The sequence below is a fragment of the Podarcis raffonei genome, chromosome 15 (assembly GCF_027172205.1).
Source record: "Podarcis raffonei isolate rPodRaf1 chromosome 15, rPodRaf1.pri, whole genome shotgun sequence".
In the NCBI taxonomy this organism is placed as follows: Eukaryota; Metazoa; Chordata; class Lepidosauria; order Squamata; family Lacertidae; genus Podarcis; species Podarcis raffonei.
In genome coordinates, this window is record NC_070616.1 from 3341798 (window position 1) to 3360218 (window position 18421).

The 18421-nt window shown below is 47.3% G+C and overlaps 1 protein-coding gene across 1 annotated transcript in view; it reads left to right on the top strand.

Moving 5' to 3' along the window:
- Nucleotides 1–12545, top strand: part of AKAP10 (A-kinase anchoring protein 10) — a 30947-nt gene extending 18402 nt beyond the window's left edge. Inside the window, exons 5-15 of the mRNA XM_053367927.1 lie at nucleotides 506–604; nucleotides 1342–1426; nucleotides 1914–2037; nucleotides 3666–3802; nucleotides 4592–4736; nucleotides 5584–5766; nucleotides 6764–6873; nucleotides 8543–8625; nucleotides 9539–9591; nucleotides 9999–10094; nucleotides 11016–12545. Of these exons, the coding sequence (XP_053223902.1) occupies nucleotides 506–604; nucleotides 1342–1426; nucleotides 1914–2037; nucleotides 3666–3802; nucleotides 4592–4736; nucleotides 5584–5766; nucleotides 6764–6873; nucleotides 8543–8625; nucleotides 9539–9591; nucleotides 9999–10094; nucleotides 11016–11021 (1121 nt within the window). The 3' untranslated portion in view covers nucleotides 11022–12545. The remainder of the gene's footprint in view (nucleotides 1–505; nucleotides 605–1341; nucleotides 1427–1913; nucleotides 2038–3665; nucleotides 3803–4591; nucleotides 4737–5583; nucleotides 5767–6763; nucleotides 6874–8542; nucleotides 8626–9538; nucleotides 9592–9998; nucleotides 10095–11015) is intronic.
- Nucleotides 12546–18421: the final 5876 nt, after the last annotated feature.

Genomic DNA, 18421 nt, shown 5'->3' on the forward strand with positions numbered 1-18421 from the left:
AGTCAGCTTGCCATGCAACATGGGGTATTTGCTGTTTCCAAACTGCCAATCCAAAATTCCAGCCAGGTGCATAAAACCCAGGTGTGCAGCTCTTAACTTCCTTCTCTTAAACCCTGGAGACCTGTTGCCAGTCAGTGCAGACAATAATGAGCCGGAGTTGGCCAATGATTTTATTCAGAACCATGAGGACTAGATCCTTACTTTGCTTTTAGGGGAAGAGTACAAAACTTGCATGCAGAAAGTTCCTGGTTCGATCCCCAGCTTCTCCAGGTAAGGGCTGGGGAAGAGCCCATGCCTGAAAACCTGGAGAGGAGCTGCTGCTGCTGCCAGTTGGTGCAAACCATACTGAGGAAGATGAGCTCAGCGATCTGACTCAGTGCAAGTCAGCTTCCTATGTTGAGTAACCATTTCTAAGGGGGGAAAGGAGCGTGCTGGTCCAACAAGTCACGCCTTGTGTTTATCTATGCCACTGCCTTCACTCTTGTTTTCCCCCCTTTCTTTTTAGGTATAGAACAGGATGCAGTTACAATTTTTACCAAATATATCTCTCCCGATGCTGCTAAACCCATACCAATCACAGAACTGATGAGAAACGATATAGTGGGTAAGGAACAGGCATGCGTGTCTTCCTCAGAAACGGTGGTCTCATTGCTCCCAAGAGACAAACCCCGGGGATTTCTTTGAGAGAGGCTGCAATCCATAGTCCAACCCTTACTATGATTTGGGCCCGGGCTATCTGAAGGACCAGATTCTCCCATACGAACCCACCCAGGCTCTGAGGGCTTTGGGGGAGTCCCTTTTCTCAGTCCCTCCACCCTCACAGACCTGCTTGGTGAGGACGCGGGACAGGGCCTTCTCAGTGGCTGCTCCCAGGCTTTGAAACTCCCTCGTTACAGAAGCCAGACTTGCTCCTTCTTTGTTGTCCTGCTGGCAAGTGAAGACTGCTTTATTCCCATAGGCTTTGCAGAACTGACTGTTTTTACTATCTATATTTTAACAGATTGGCTTTTCTGCCATTCTCATTCAGTTACAGTTTAATTCTTAATAGTTCAGTAGTTAATTATAGTCTATTATCCTTCCTGTGGTTTTAGCTATCTGTGTTGTAGCCATGCTAGTTTTTTAATTTTTTGTGAGCTGCCTCAAGTGCTGGGTTCTGGGGAAACAGTGGGATAATATAAAATATTAATAATTAATGAAATAATAATAATAATAGATAAAAGTATTCCAATCGCTTCTATATTTCTGCCATAGATATGCACAACTAATACATTTCTGCACTGTCCGTACTGCAGAATGCATACAGTGCCACTAACTTTGATATGTGATCTGCTGACCTTACAGCAAAGATTTGTGGGGAAGACGGACAGGTGGACCCAAACTGCTTCGTCTTGGCACAGTCGATAGTGTTTAATGCCATGGAACAAGAGTAAGTTGACCCTATTTGTTAAATAATAATAATAAGTGTAGGGGGCTTTATATTCTGAGCACCTGACTGCTCTTTCCAGGTGGGGGAAGCCAAAGAGAAGCCCCTGGGCAGAGCTGGCGAGGGGGGGCAGTCCTGGGGTTGAAGGAGCTCCCAGCAGCCCTCTGTTGGTCAGACCAGAGAGCAAATCTTCCCTGGGGGTTCGAGATGGGGCTCAGTCAGCATCTGGCCTGCTTTTAAGGCTTCCTCACTGCACTGACTAAGCTCCCTTGTCAGCCTCCCCTTTGGATCCAGCTGTGGGATTTGGAATTCAGTTGGGGGCTGTATCCCAGGCCCTCAGGGCTCCAGTCCCAGCACTTCAGCCTTGATCCTGCCCAGCCAGCTTCCTTGGCGCCTTGCACACTGCTGAGCTGGAGTCTCCTCCTCCTCCTCCTCCTCCCCGCTCCTAATGAGATCCCCCCCCCTCTGTGTTCCCCTCGCCCTCGGACAGGCACTTTAGTGAATTCTTGCGGAGCCACCACTTCTGCAAATACCAGATTGAGGTGCTGACCAGTGGGACTGTCTACCTGGCCGACATCCTCTTCTGCGAATCCGCCCTCTTCTATTTCTCCGAGGTGAGGTGGCTTCTCCCTTTTCTTCTCGGCCAGAGCTCTGCCCCCCGTTTCTGCCAAGTAGAAGAGGAGCCGCTCTTGACTGCTATGGCCTAGAGCAATTTGGCTGGATTTGCCTCCCCGACCGCCGTGTGGGAGTGGGCTGCCGTGGCATCTGCCCTCAGGCCTTGTTTGGGCACTCATTGGGCCTTTGCCACCTGTAAAAGCCATGGTGGGGCTGGGAACGTTGAATCCTTTCTTTCCACTATCACCCTCCACGCCGAATCCCCACCCCGGGGCCCTCTGGGTGCTATAGGACCTCTCAGCCATCAGAGGCGGTGGGAACAGGAGGTGCAGCAAGGTTGCATTAGATAGTGTGAGTCTTCTGGTTTTTTCCTTTATGCATTCTCCTCCAGTATAGAGTCCTTGTCAACTCAGCATAAGAAAAGTGCAAAAACACCCCAGATGCTAAATACCTGCTGAAAAGCCGTGGTTATTTTTAAGCAAGAAGTCGAGAAGTAGTGTTGCAAAAAGCCCTGGAGAGATGTCAAGTATATTTATAGTAGAGGCCTCTTCTCTCTGCAGCCCAGGCTGCTACTGAGCACCCTTTTGTGCGGCTCCCCCACCCCTCCTGTGCCCTCGCCTGGATCTGCCAAGCAGGTTTCCTCGGTTGTCGGCTTGGGGTTCAAGTCCCGGGGTTTCCATTGTTTCAGTTTTGGCTCCGAAGGTGGCGCAATGGAACGTCCCCCTTGTTTGTTTCTTTGAAACAATATCTCTCCTACCCTTCATGGTGAAGGATTGTGCTGGTTCTGCCAAGCGGAAGAATGTTCTGTCAATCGGGGATAAACAACCTCAGGACCAGGGGGGCCAAAAGGCCTTTCTCTCTGGTCCTTGGAACTTTTCCCAGTCCATACCCCTTCAATGGCCCTTTCTTTCACCCTCCTGGAGTAGTTTTGCCTGGCTGGAAATGTGCCCTTGAACTCTTAACCTGCCTCTTGCTTCCCTATGTATAGGACAGAGAGGGTGTGGGTGGCTGTAAAGGTAAAGGGACCCCTGACCGTTAGGTCCAGTCGCGGACGACTCTGAGGTTGCGGCGCTCATCTTGCTTTATTGACCGAGGGAGCCGGCGTACAGCTTCTGGGTCATGTGGCCAGCATGACTAAGCCGCTTCTGGCGAACCAGAGCAGCGCACAGAAATGCTGTTTACCTTCCCAACAGAGCGGTACCTATTTATCTACTTGCACTTTGATGTGCTTTTGAACTGCTGGGTTGGCAGGAGCAGGGACTGAGCAACGGGAGCTCACCCCGTCACGGGGATTTGAACCACCGACCTTCTGATCGGCAAGCCCTAGGCTCTGTGGTTTAACCCACAGCGCCACCCACGTCCCTGTGGGTGGCTGTAGAAACTAGCTAATTGCACAAAGGTAAAATCTATGTCTGTTGCTCCACTCCCTTGTGTTTCTAGCCCCACCCACCCCCAGCAAGTGGCCCTCAAAAGGCTGCCCTGGGCTGAAATTGGCACTTGGGTTGACAAAAGTTTCCCCTCCCTGCCTTAAGTCTTGTTTCTACATCTTTAAAACGATGCCAGCAAGCTACCTCCTAGAAGAAACTGGGAGAATATCCCTGCTCACTGCTTTACTTTTGTTTCCCAGTTCATGGAGAAAGAAGATGCCGTTAACATCTTGCAGTTCTGGCTGGCGGCAGATAACTTCCAGTCTCAGCTGGCCGCCAAAGAGGGCCAGTACGACGGGCAGGAGGCCCAGAACGACGCCATGATCTTATATGACAAGTGAGTCCCATGCCTGGAAATTCGCCGTCCTCCTTGGCTTTCTTCTCTTGACCAAGACAATTTCTAACCCAGCAAGCATCAGACCCTCAGTCCTTCACCTTAACTGACTGCAGAGATTAAATATTTTGGGCACAGCAAGGCAGGACCCAGAGAATCTCAAAGCTTAAAATGTTTCCAAGTCTCTAGTCTTCATGGTGACTGCTGGGGCGGGAAGGGGAAACGTGACAGCATTCCATCAGGATGGGGTTGGCGAGATTGGGGAGAGAGCGCTTAGTTAACTCCCTTGGCTTCCACTTCAGGGAACAGAAGCAAGAGCTGGCCTTTTCTGTTCTCTGGGAGAGAAAGAGAAGGGGCAGTTGCTGAACTGCAATTGAGCAGCTAGCAAATTGGGCCTTTTGCTTCTGCCTGGGTGTGAAAGAGGGGCTTTACAATTGGGTCAGAGGTGTGGAGTCTGACTTTTTTGAAAACCTCTTCAGCATTAGGGCCGGTTTGAAGTTCACACTGTGATAATTGTTTCATAATATTTGAGCTGGCAAGATATCACAAATAAGGGCTAGGCGACACCAGCTAAACACTGCGACATTATCAGGAGCAAAACCTCACAATATCACCAGTTAAACATCGCAATCTACCACAATGTCTGAAGTAAGGATGGAACTATACAGTTCCTTCCTTATTTCACATATTGTGATTATAGATATATCATGCTGGTGATATCCAGCCCTACTCAGCATTGTTGATTTCCCCCTCCCCTGTTCTTTTCTGCCTCGTCCTCCTCTGTGGCTGCAGGTACTTCTCCCTCCAAGCCACTCATCCTCTAGGTTTCGATGACCCCGTGAGACTGGAAATAGAGTCCAACATTTGCAGGGAAGGAGGGCCGCTCCCCAACTGTTTCACCACTCCCTTGCGGCAAGCTTGGACCACCATGGAGAAGGTAAGGACGTGGCTCTCATCCTCCCTCCCCCTCTTTCTTAATCTTTTGGAGGAATATCTCTCAAAAAATTTATTAGTTTTCACAATATTATAAACAAACAAACACACAAAACAAACAAACAAAAATCATAGCCTTATTGAAAATTGCGGTTATTAACTTTGTTCAGTGAATTCCTCGCTTCCCCTTGGTTGAATTTCATTGCATGTCCTTTTACCGGTTTTCCAAATCCCAATTTTTATGAAATTTAACTTAAACATTAACATCCTTAGATCTTCACCTTATGGAATTAAACATATTAATTCATCACTTAACATAAATAAAATCCTAAGCCCATTAAGTATCTGCAAGCTGTTTTCAGTTAGTTTAACTTAGCAAATTTAACTAAATAATCATTAAATTTATTCCACTCTTCCCGATACTCCTCCTCCTTCTGGTCGCGGACTCTTCTGGTTGGAGGAAAATCTCTGAAACTGGGTGTTGATTTTAAAACAGCCATGTTCATTTGGCAAGCCAGGCCTGAAACTGCAGCAAAGCGGGTACTCTACCGCCGAGCTAAGGCCTCTCCTCTAAAAATACAGCAAGATTACAGCCCTCGTTGTTCTGAATAAAGGCCTGGTTTTAAATAGGAGCATCGGAAGCCCAGGTTCTTTTGTTCTGCCTGGCAGCAGATCTTCTGGTTCTCAGGCAGACAGGCGCCTTTCCCATTTGCTGTTCCCTGATCCTTTTCTTCCCTGGAGATACTGGGGGTTGATCCTGACACCTTCTGCCTGCAGAGCCAGGCACTCTCCCGCTGAGCTGCATCCTCCCGGTTCTAAATGTGCCCTGGGGTGTCTTCCCTCTCTTCCAGGTTTTCCTCCCCAGCTTCCTCTCCAGCAACCTTTACTACAAATACTTGAACGACCTCATCCATTCGGTCCGCGGAGATGAGTTTGCCAGCGGCTGCAACGCCCCGACTGTTCACGGCCACAGCGGCCCTCCTGACCACGACTCCCACATGGGCTCCCTGGACGGCACGGCTTCTTCCTCCCAGGTGTGTGGCCTGCTTCTTGCTCTCGCTCTCTCTCTCTCTCTCCAAACAAACAACCACCACCCGCCTCCTTGGGATCTGATCAGCTCTCGCTTGGAAGCCTGCTTCCCTGACCCCCATCCTTAGCAAAGGCCGAGAGAGAGAATGGACTGCTTGAGCGAGGGGATGGTGAGGGTGGCAGAAAGTACAGCTGCCGTTACAGTGGTACCTTGGTTCTCAAACTTTATCCACTCTGGAAGTCCGTTCCAAAACCAAGGTGCGCTATTGCAAAATGGATTAATCCGTTCCAAACTGTTAAAAGCAACCCCTAAAATAGCAATTTAACACGAATTTTACTATCTAACGAGACCATTGAGCCATAAAATGAAAGCAATAAGCAATGTACTGCAGTCACACAATCAATCAATCAATCAATCAATCAATCAGTAGCTATACTGGGTTCCACACAGTCACAAAAACAAAACAAGAACCGCTAAAACAAAAACGCAAAATAGATAGCAAAAACAGACAGACCCTAGCGTAACACTCGAAACAGAAGCGTAACTCTCAAAGCGGAGCACTTTCGGCTTCCGAAAAATGTTCACAAACCTGAACACTTACTTCCGGGTTTGCAGTGTTTGGGTTCCAAGTTGTTTGAGTACCAAGGCGTTTGAGAACCAAGGTACCACTGTACTTGTTAATTTGCGAAGCACTTTTGTAATTCTTGGAAGCCCTTCATGGGCATCATTTGGCAACAAGATGCAGGGAGGGAGTTCCACACTTTAGCGGCTGCCTTCACAAAAAAGGATGTTGCTGCCATGTGTACATCCCTCTGCTTCTTTGGGTTTTTTTCTGGGAATGGGCAGCCATCATGGACTGTGGGGTCCATGGCCCATCTGGATTTTCCTCCTCCCTGCCCCTGTTCTTAAAGCACCAGCTCTGCCTTGCTTCCACCCCACCCCCACCGTCTTCTCCTCTTCCTCCCTGGGTCAATTAATAATGCCTAGAAACTCTGTTGCAGCCCGGCCTCAAAAAGGCGAATATAAAAATCCTGAAAAACTTTGACGAAGCAATAATTGTCGATGCTGCCAGCCTGGACCCGGAGTCTCTGTATCAACGGACGTACGCTGGGTAAGATCCCTTCGGAGCTCTTGCTGCGAGGAAGCAGAGGGTGGGAAACGGGAGTATGCTGCGATTCCCAGCCATTTTTGGACTTTGGCCTTCAATGATGAAAGCAGCTTCCCCCAAGCGGTTCCAAAAAACTCCAGATTCTTTCCCTAGAGCTGACTTTGTAGCTGTAATCTAACCCAGAGGTTACCAGAGCATAGACAGCAGGCTTAGGCTATCCCTGCCCAGCTGGGCCACTCACTGGTGGAAGGAATTCCTTGCCACTGAGGTCACCTGACCCTCAAGCTCCAGCAGTTGATCCAGGAATACCAAGCTGCATACCCGCGCCTCAAGAGGGAGTGTAACCCCATCAGGAGAACCTCTCATCCAACCCACTAGCAGTCCCCTCAGTCTTCTGGACTGAGCTTCAGTTTATTGGCTCTCCTCTAATCCATTACCGAGGCAAGACAATGCCCTGAACCCGTTCCCTTCTTCTTTGTGACAACATTTGAGACCTGCCTGAGCCCAACACTCATGAGAAGGAGGAGGAGGGGGAATTTGGGCAATGCAAGCAGTCTTCATGAAGCAGTCTAAATGAAGACTTCATTTATCTTGAGAGCCAGTGTGGTGTAGTGGTTAAGAGCAGTAGACTCGTAATCTGGTGAATTGGGTTTGCTTCCCCGCTCCTCCACATGCAGCTGCTGGGTGACCTTGGGCCAGTCACACTTCTCTGAAGTCTCTCAGCACCACTCACCTCACAGAGTGTTTGTTGTGGGGGAGGAAGGGAAAGGAGAATGTTAGCCGGTTTGAGACTCCTTCGGGTAGTGATAAAGCGGGATATCAAATCCAAACTCTTCTTCCTCTTCCTCTTCTTCTTCTTCTTCCACTCCTGGACGCAAAAGTGTTGGATGTTACCACCAGTTTTTGAGGCTTTCCTCTGTGTGTGTGTGTGTGTGTGTGTGTGTGTGTATTGCTGGGAGAGCAAAAGCCTTGCGTACTTTTCCTATAGAACTCCACACTAATGAGTGAGTGCAAGGACAAGAAATCTAAAGAAGACGCGCAACCAGAAAAGGGGGCGAATGAAGAGGTCTAGGGTGGTGCAGAAATCCCTGTGGAGTGGGTTGGAGATGTGAGGTGCGGACCTCGTGGTGCTGGTGGGCAGCAGAATGTTCAGAAACACCAGCTATATGGGAGTGAGAGAGAGAGTGAGAAGGGAATTCTCCAGAACAAGAGTCGGCATCTTAAAAAGGAAGCTTTTCACATGGACTTCTTAAGACACATGACATCTCAAGGATCTAGGCATGAATATACTAACCTGTACAACGTGGATATTTCAACAGTGGCTTTCTGCATTAGAAAGTTGGGGGAGGGCTGTTTTATTTTCTTTTAGAGTTTATTCTTGTTTGTAAAATATAAATAGCGATGTTACTCATTTTGCAAAACCAAAGAAAGAAAGAAAACGCTTTCCCATAGCCAGAATTGTAAATCACTGCTGAGTTAATAACATCGTGGGAAGTGCCCCTGAGATTTCACTGATCCCATTCCTGTTCAGGTGTTTCAAATCCTGAGCTGAAATGATGGGCAATGCAGCGGGAGGGTGGTCTCTTGTGCTGTGACTGGCTCTTCCTCCCCACAGCTCATGACTCTGGTCTTTCTCTCTCTCTCTTTTTCCATCCACCAACTCCTGCTGCAGAAAAATGACGTTTGGGCGAGTGAGCGACCTGGGCCAGTTCATCCGGGAGTCCGAGCCGGAACCCGACGTCAAGAAATCGAAAGGTAAACTGTCTTCTCCTGAAATCTTTTGAAGAGATGGTGCCAAAACAACCTCAACATTTTTCGAAGCAGCTCTTTGGAGCAGCCCCGCCGATGAAGATTTTTTAAAAAGCAAATAAAGTATAACCTGCCTTTCATCAGTATATATTATTGGAACAATTTATATACCACTAACTTCAGTGGTCTGTGAGGGACATGGGTGGCGCTGTGGGTTAAACCCCAGAGCCTTGCCGATCAGAAGGGCGGTGGTTCGAATCCCTGCAACGGGGTGAGCTCCTGTTGCTTGGTCCCTGCTCCTGCCAGCCTAGCAGTTCGAAAGCACAAAAGTGCAAGTAGATAAATAGGTACCGCTCCGGCGGGAAGTTAAATGGCGTTTCCGTGCGCTGCCAGAAGCGGCTTAGTCATGCTGGCCACATGACCTGGAAGCTGTCTGCAGACAAACGCTGGCTCCCTCGGCCAATAAAGCGAGATGAGCGCCGCAACCCCAGAGTCGGTCACGACTGGACCTAATGGTCAGGGGTCCCTTTACCTTTACCTCAGTGGTCTGTATAAGCTGTTTGCAAAAGTGCAATACGAAAAAATAAAAATCAGTTAAAACTATAAAATCAAACTTCGGTTATGATGCCTGTTTGCCTTCATAATACATTTGAATGCTGAACTTAGACAGACATATGTGTTTTAACTGTTCATGCTGCTAATCGTTTCAGGGTGTTTCATGGGAAGAGAGTCCTAAACTGAATACACAAATAGGCAGGGCTGATGGTCTGATTCAGCAGAGTTGCTCTTACACCCTTATTATTTGTGGCTATTCCTAGGTAGAGAAAATTGCCAGAGTGTCATTTTATTATTAGAATAACACCTGTTTGCTGCTGCTGCTGCTGCATCACCTTTCTGTTCTCTCATTCCCCCGATCCAGGGTCCATGTTTTCACAAGCAATGAAGAAATGGGTGCAAGGAAACACAGATGAGGTAAGGCCCCCTCAGATCTCCTAGCCTCTTGCTAAGACGCCGCAGAAGAAATCCCAAGTGTGTGGATGTCTTGTCTATCTGTGCCTCTCTCTGTTTTTAGCTGGCTTCAAGGAATATATCGGAGGGAAGTGGGTGCTCTGTGCCGGGGGCAGGAATTCAGAACACCAACAAAAAGTATCAATAATTGGATTGCTTCTGTGAATGTTACAATCTCCTCTTGCAAAATTTGGAATACTTAGGATTCTCTTGGCTGTTTGGTGGGAGGAAAAAAGATTGCAGCTGTCCTAGGTAGTAGTAGTTGGCAGCCAATAACTGCAGCGTGGGTGTGTTAGGTTTCTTCTCCACGCCACCATTTTGGGGTTGCGTATTTCCTAAGCCCACGCGTTGCCTGCTTTTCTGCTTTTCAGGCTCAAGAGGAGATGGCCTGGAGGATCGCAAAGATGATTGTCAATGATGTCATGCACCAGGCACAACCTGACCCAGCTGTAGAAAAAATTACAAAGGTAACAAGGGGGTGTTCCCCTGGTTGCATGCTCTTTATGGCTGCGCCTTCGTGAAGGCAGTGTCCTCTAGATTTTGGACTCCTAGTCCTAGCCAGCATGCCTGTGAAAGGCTGCAGGTTCCCCATCCCAGATTTAGCCGCTACTGTATTTTAATTCCCTGCAAATCCCCTTAAGGAAACAAGAGTTGCCTCCTGCTAGGCCAGGGATGGGGGAAGTCCGTGGACCCTCTGGAATGTTGCTGGACTCCAACTCCCATAATCCTTGAGCATTGGGCATAACACCAGTTCTGAAAGACCTGCATTGGCTCTCAGTACGTTTCTGAGCACAATTCAAAGTGTTGGTGCTGACCTTGAAAGCCCTAAACGGCCTCGGTCCAGTATATCTGAAGGAGCGTCTCCACCCCTATTGTTCAGCCCAGACACTGAGGTCCAGCTCCGAGGGCCTTTTGGCAGTTCCCTCACTGTTAGAAGTGAGGTTACAGGGAACCAGGCAGAGGGCCTTTTCAGTAGTGGCACCCGCCCTGCGGAACACCCATCAGATGTCAAGGAAATAAACAACTATCTGACTTTTAAAAGACATCTGAAGGCAGCCCTGTTTAGGGAAGTTTTTAATGTCTTATGTTTTATCATGTTTTTAATATTCTGTTAGGAGCCTCCCAGAGTGGCTGGGGAAACCCAGCCAGATGGGTGGGGTATAAATATATTATTATTATTATTATTATTATTATTATTATTATTATTATTATTACTGCTGTTGTGAGCTGAAGTCCCAACAACATCTGGGGCCCTCACCCCTGCTCCAAGCAACCATTGTTTGAGGCAAACCCTGAGACTTCTGTCTACTTGCCCCAGTGTCTTTTTCCACCCACCACTGTACTATCAAACCAACATTTTCTCTCTCTTTCTCTCCTCACACCCGCAGCTATGATCTTCAGCATTTCCAAACAAGGGGACATTGGGTTTTTCTGCCTCTGAAGATAACAAGTGGATTCTGTTCCTTCTCTCTCCACCCCAGGGGAAATGAAAACTCTGTTGGCCGATTTCTCCTTTGAAACAGAGTCAGCAGAAAACCAAGCACTGTAGACTGATGTGTGTCCTCCTTTCAGAACAAACATTTTCAGGAGATTTTGGGGGGAAGCAGGGCCTAAGACTTCCTTGCATTGAGCGCAAATCAGTTTGCTTCTCTCCTGCACATATGCCCTAAATTCCCTGTTGAACAGACACGTTTCTGGGAAAAGGTTTGCCAGCTCCCTCTGCGAAGGATTCCTCCTCCAAATGGCTTGGAACTGGAGCACAGTTCACATCGAAAGGACTGGAGGATAGATTTCCACGTCTCTTCCTCCTCTGAAGGTTCCTAGCTGTGCTTTCTTTTTTTAGAGAAAAATCTGCAATCAGAAAGGCACGGGGCACCTTAACCCGTCAGAGAGGACTGAGCTATTGACGGCGAACGGTCTTTTAAGAATCCTGGAGCCATTTTGAGTTTTTCTTTCTTTCTTTTTACTTGAAGCGTTCTGAATACGGTAGCAGCTGAACCTCTTCTCTCACATTTGTCTTGGTCCTGGAAAAAATAGTGACAGAGAGCGGGCGTTGATTGCAAGCGACTTCTGATTCTCCATTGTCACTTTGGCCCTTAAGTCAGCCAAGCCCATTCCTTGCTTCTGAGAAGGCAGAGCTCCAAACCCGCCCATCTCGTCCTGTAATGGGCGTGTTCTGCCAAGGACTGAAATGCAAGCAGAAAAGAATGATCTCTGTTCCCCGGGTGCCCTCTTTTTTGTTTTAAAGCTTTGCAAATGCTCCTGTTGAACTAAAAATGTTTTCTGTTTCCTAGTCTTTTTTTTTTAATTGCCAGTTCTGAGTCAGCAGGCCTTTGTCCTTATATTTTCTTGCAATCCTTTAGGGGGATAGGAAGCGATCTCCATGCAACCTGGAGGGACGCTTCCATTATTCCTGCAGCAGGCGACTAGTTTCCCCAGAGTATTCAGAGTACTCAGGAATGGGTCCACTCCGTGTGTCTGTGTGTTGTGCGTATTTTCCTTTAGGTCTTCACTCCGGTTGAAATGTTTTCTGTTTGGAGAGTTTGTTTGCTTTTCAATTCCATTTTGCTTTTGTTTTCTGAAGACTCTGTGCAAAAGAAACATTTAAAAAAACAACACACACACACACAACCCAAATCCTCTGTAGGAGACCCCCCCCCTCGATTCGTCTCCAGCGTTTTGAAAGTCTTGATGGATGAAGCAGGTATCATCCTCCTGTTGCAATATCTGATCTAGCAAGGCACTCCTGTCAGTCTGCCAGAAGCAAAAAGCTGTGTATATGTTTTTTGGTACTGTGTACCACCACCTTACTGTCTCATGCCCAAGTATTCATGTACTTAAGAAGCATATTTAAATTGTGTTTTGATTGAAAATATATAAATATATATATATATATAAATATTATGAATTTGTGTCCATCTTCCGTGTGTGCGTTTCCTTAGGTGGCTTGTCTGTTCCCAGCTAGAAAAGCTGAATCGACACTTTCAAACCAGGTGGGGGCGAACCTTTGGCTCTCTAGATGTTGCTGAACTATTAACTTCCATCAGCCACAGCAAACATGCACAGGACTGATGGGAGTTGTGGTTCAGCAACATTTGGGGGGGGCAAAGGTTTCCCACATTTGCCTTCCTCAAATCCAAGGATGGACAGAAAGTACATTGGGATTATGGACCAATCGCTGAGTAATTTGCAGTAGATTGGCTTTCAAAGTCCCTGACATCTAGCCATCTACGACAACAACGAGCAACTGGTTTCATTTGCATAGGTGCCATGGATCAGGATCAGCTCTCCCAGTAGGGCAGAGACACAGTACTGCTTACTAAGTGGGGGGTTGGTGAGGCAGCAGGGTGCTTGGAAAGTCCATTTGAAAAACGAAAAGAGTTCAAGTCCAGCAATTAAATCCAGTTTCACCTTTGTCCCTTTGCAAAACAAACTTACTTCAGTTCACAGTTCAAGTGCGTCCAAATTATCATAGGCAAAAAGATAACTCAGAATGTTACAAGCTGATGTGCTGAAGTATAAAATATACTTTAAGAAGACTAAAAAACATCAACACACACAAACATGAATGTGTGGTTTTAATTTCTTTTCCCCAACAGTTGTTATATTTAAGCTTCAAAGTCTAAAGAGGGTGGTTTTTTTAATGTAACTACAAACCGTTCAACATTCTACCCCATAATGAGCTTAAGTTGTGTTCAGTTTGCTCAGCAATTGTGGAAACTACTTTTAAGTGTTGTTCAGAGGTATTTTAAACTCATTCCATTAACTTCTGTTAAACAGATCTAGTTCATTCTGACCAGTGGGAGGTGGGGGCTGTGCAGGTTCACCAGCAGTGAGAATCCTTGAAGGGCAGGAATGAAATAGACCATATTTCTCATGCTGGAGGGGTGTACTTTGTGGAGTTCCTCAAAAGTGCTCAGAAATGGGGGGAAGCCACCCCATAAGGCGCATAAATGAGGCAGATTGTGGGGGGCAGCAATGAAAGACAAGCAGGTGTCACTAAACACGTTACAGATGCAGCAGTCCTGAAGCTAGCTTGCTTTATTTGTTTGCATTTATAGACCATGTTTTCCTCCAGGCTCCAGGTTCTCTCCAAACATGGGTTCTCCCCACCCTTGATTAATCGCCACAACAACCCTGTTAGGCTGAGAAAGGCAGTGACAGTTATGTGGTGTGATGCTCTAACCACTATACCACACTGAATCTCTGAAACACTTAACCACTATACCATGCTATTCTCTTCCCCATAGACAGCAAAATGATACCATGTAAGGAAGTTGCTTTCACAGTAGCCTTTTTTGTTTAGGATTCCCATCCTGTGCACTCAAGGTTATTTTGTGTGTGTGATTGATTGATTGATTGATAGGATAGGATAGGATACTGATTGATTGATTGATTGATAGGATAGGGTAGGATATTGATAGGATATATCTATCTAACAGCACTGATTGTTGTTGTTGTTTAGTCATTTAGTCGTGTCCGACTCTTTGTGACCCCATGGACCAGAGAACGCAGGCACCTCTGTCCTCCACTGCCTCCCGCAGTTTGGTCAAACTCATGTTGGTAACCTCGAAAACACTGTCCCACCACCTCGTCCTCTGTCGTCCCCTTCTCCTTGTGCCCTCCATCTTTCCCAACATCAGGGTCATTTCCAGGGAGTCTTCTCTTCTCATGAGGTGGCCAAAGTCTTGGAGCCTCAGCTTCAGGATCTGTCCTTCCAGTGAGCACTCATGGCTGATTTCCTTCAGAATGGATCGGTTGGATCTTCTTGCAGTCCATGGGACTCTCAAGAGTCTCCTCCAGCACCATAATTCAAAAGCATCCATTCTTCGGCAATCAGCCTTTATGGTCCAGCTCTCACTTCCATACATCACTACTGGGAAAACCATAGCTTTAACTATACGGACCTTTGTTGGCAAGGTGATGTCTCTACTTCTACTGATAACCTGTTACTTTTCCCATTTTCTGTTATAATGCCATCTTTTTCTTTTTAAATCTGTGGTGAGATTTCATTGCCACCCTCCTGATTTTATGGTGATATTTAGTACACAATTGTAGCTCCAACCTTTCTGATACTGGCTGGGTGGAGCCATTGCCTCTTAATCTGCTCATGTCCCGATGTGCATGTTTACTGATTTCCAGCTCACACTGCCATTTTTATATTACTATTATTATTTGCTACTTTTCACATATTTTTAAAACAATCATCACTCTGGAAGCCAGAAATTAAATACCACTCTCCTTCTTCAGGAAACAGGAACTGGCAAATCAATGCTCGGCGGGGGAGGGGGGACAGGGGAAAAAGGAGTATTTAGGATGTAAGTCGTCATGAAATAAATGATCGTGTGGAACCTCCGTTTTTAACCCCACTTCCAGCTGGTTGCAGAAAAGCAGGGTCTTCACACAGGTACAACCCCAGTGCTGCACCAAGATTCAGATGGGGGGGGGGGAACACTTCAGAAGAAAGAATTTACTGGAATTGAAAGATAAAACAGTGCTGTTTTGGAGGTGGAACACGAGGATAGAGGGCTTCCTTTCAGAGAAGGGCCATGATGTAATCCACCACAGCACCAGGGTGATTTATCAACCTTCCTCTGGAGCAAGGTGATAACGAGGCTTTCAAGTTTTGCTGTTGTTTCCTGCAGCATAAGGCTAGCTTCTCCCTCCGCTATCAGAGTCTGCCTCTGAATACCAGTCATGAGGAATCACAAGGTGTGGGGAGAGTTGCTCTTGTGCTCAGAACCTGCTTGTGGGCTTCCCACTGGGGGCATCAGGTTGGCCACTGTGTGAACAGGAGGCTGGACTAGATGGGTGCTTTGTGAAACGTAAAGGTAAAGGGACCCCTGACCATTTGGTCCAGTCGTGACCGACTCTGGGGTTGCAGCGCTCATCTCGCTTTATTGGCCGAGGGAGCCGGCGTACAGCTTCCGGGTCATGTGGCCATCATGACTAAGCCGCTTCTGGCGAACCAGAGCAGCGCACGGAAACGCTGTTTACCTTCCTGCTGGAGTGGTACCTATTTATCTACTTGCACTTTGCCGTGCTTTCGAACTGCTAGGTTGGCAGGAGCAGGGACCGAGCAACGGGAGCTCACCCCGTCACAGGGATTCGAACCGCCAACCTTCTGATCAGCAAGCTCTAGACTCTGTGGTTTAACCCACAGCCACACCCGCGTCCCTTGTGAAACATGGACCACTTATAAACACCATCGCCAACTCCTTGATAGATTCCATCAACGGTGTCTCTGAAAAATATTACACATCACTTGGGAAGACAGGTGAACTAATACCAGTGTACTGGAAGAAGCAAAGATCACCAGTGTCAAAGCAATGATTCTTCAACATCAACTTCGTTGGACTGGTCATGTTGTGCGGATGCCCGATGATCATCTTCCAAAGCAACTACTCTATTCTGAACTTAAATATGGAAAGTGTGATGCTGGTGGTCAACAAAAGAGGTTTAAAGACTGTCTCAAGGCAATTTTTAAAAAATGTAGTCTAAGCACCAACAATTGGGAAACACTGGCCTGCGAGCGCTCCAGTTGGAGAACAGCCTTTCCAAAGGTGTCGTGGGCTTTGAAGACACTCGAACTCAGGATGCAAGGGAGAAACATGTTAAGAGGAAGGAACACTTGGCAAATCCACACCGTGATCAACTCCCGCCCGAAAACCCATGTCTCCACTGTGGAAGGACGTGTGGATCCAGAATTGGCCTCCACAGTCACTTAGGGACACATTGTTAAAACCGTGTATATGGAAGACAATCTTACTCGGCTACGAGGGATCAATAAAGAAGAAGAAGATCCAGCAGCCTCTATTATTCTTCTATATGAGGGTTCAGGGGCTAAGGTGTGCCAGGTGAATGGAAAAGCTCCGGAAGCAGTGGGGGAACAGGACAGCTGCTTGGCATGCAGAAGATCCTAGGTTCCAAGTAAAAGTTGGATACATAACATAACTGAATACATAATACCAACCTAAAGGCAAGCAGATGATGGGAGAAAGCCCCTGCCCGCCGCTCTCTGCCAGAGACCTTGAAAGGCCGCTGCTGCCAGTCAGAGTAGAGAATACTGGCCTTTATGGACCAAAGTTCTGTCTGACCCCAATCAAGATCAAACAACATGTTGTTGTTGTTGTTTAGTTGTTTAGTCGTGTCCGACTCTTTGTGACCCCCTGGACCAGAGCACGCCAGGCACTCCTGTCTTCCACTGCCTCCTGCAGTTTGGTCAAACTCCTGCTGGTAGCTTCGAGAACACTGTCCCACCATCTCGTCCTCCGTCGTCCCCTTCTCCTTGGGCCCTCCATCTTTCCCAACATCAGGGTCTTTTCCAGGGAGTCTTCTCTTCTCATGAGGTGGCCAAAGTCTTGGAGCCTCAGCTTCAGGATCTGTCCTTCCAGTGAGCACTCAGGGCTGATTTCCTTCAGAATGGAGAGGTTTGATCTTCTTGCAGTCCATGGGACTCTCAAGAGTCTCCTCCAGCACCAGAATTCAAAAGCATCAATTCTTTGGCGATCAGCCTTCTTGATGGTCCAGCTCTCACTTCCATACATCACTACTGGGAAAATCATAGCTTTAACTATACGCGCCTTTATTGGCAAGGTGATGTCTCTGCTTTTTAAGATGCTGTCTAGGTTTGTCATTGCTCTTCTCCCAAGATCAAACAACATACTGTATAGTCAAGCCACGGCTCTCGTGCTGTTCCCCCGTTTCCCCAGCAGGTGGCGGAGGAGTCCCTCCCCCGAGTGCGACTTCTAGACGCAGGGAGATGACGTTGTCAATTTCCCCTCCACGTGGGTGCAGCTGGCTTGCTTGCTAGAAAGCAGGGAAAAGTCTGCTAGAGTCCAGGTTTCTCAAAGTGGATTGGCAGGTAAAGACCCACTTTTCTGTCTGCCGGTGCTGCAAAGGATTTTGACCCATGGGGTGGGTGGAAGAGAGGAAGAGAGAGGGGGCTTGGGGTGGGATGAAAAGCAGAATTTTGAACCAGGGGTTTAAAGGGAGAAACTTGGGAAGGTTAGGAGTATATGTGTGAGAGAGAAGGAGGTTTTGCTCCTGGTTTAAGAAGGCACCAGAAACTGATCTAGGGGGAATCTGAAGAAGTGGTATCTGAAGAAGTGTGCATGCACACGAAAGCTCATACCAAGAACTAACTTAGTTGGTCTTTAAGGTGCTACTGGAAGGGGGAAAAATTTTTGTTTTGACTATGGCAGACCAACACGGCTACCTATCTGTAACTGATCTAGGGGGAGAAAGGGAGACCTATATCCATTATTATTATTATCATTACTACTATTTATTTTGTTATTTATATCCCACACATCTGGCTGGGTTTCCCCAGCCACGCTGGGTGGCTCACAGCATATTTCAGAACATACTAAAACATCCAGCATTAAAAACTTCCCGATATAGGGCTGCCTTCAGATGCCTTCTAAAAGGCAGATAGTTGTTTATTTCCTTGACATCTGAAGGGAGGATGTTCCATACAATTGGAGAAGGCAGTTCGGAGCCAGTAAAAAGGTAAAGGTATGCCTGACCGTTAGATCCAGTCGCGGACAAATCTGGGGTTGCGCACTCATCTCACTCTATAGGCCGAGGGAGCTGACGTTTGTCTGCAGACAGTTTTTCCGGGTCATGTGGCCAGCATGACTAAGCCGCTTCTGGCGAACCAGAGCAGCGCACGGAAACGCCATTTACCTTCCCACCAGAGCGGTACCTATTTATCTACTTGCACTTTGATGTGCTTTCGAACTGCTAGGTTGGCAGTTCATTTAGATTCATTAAGTGGCGGGGGCAGACCAAA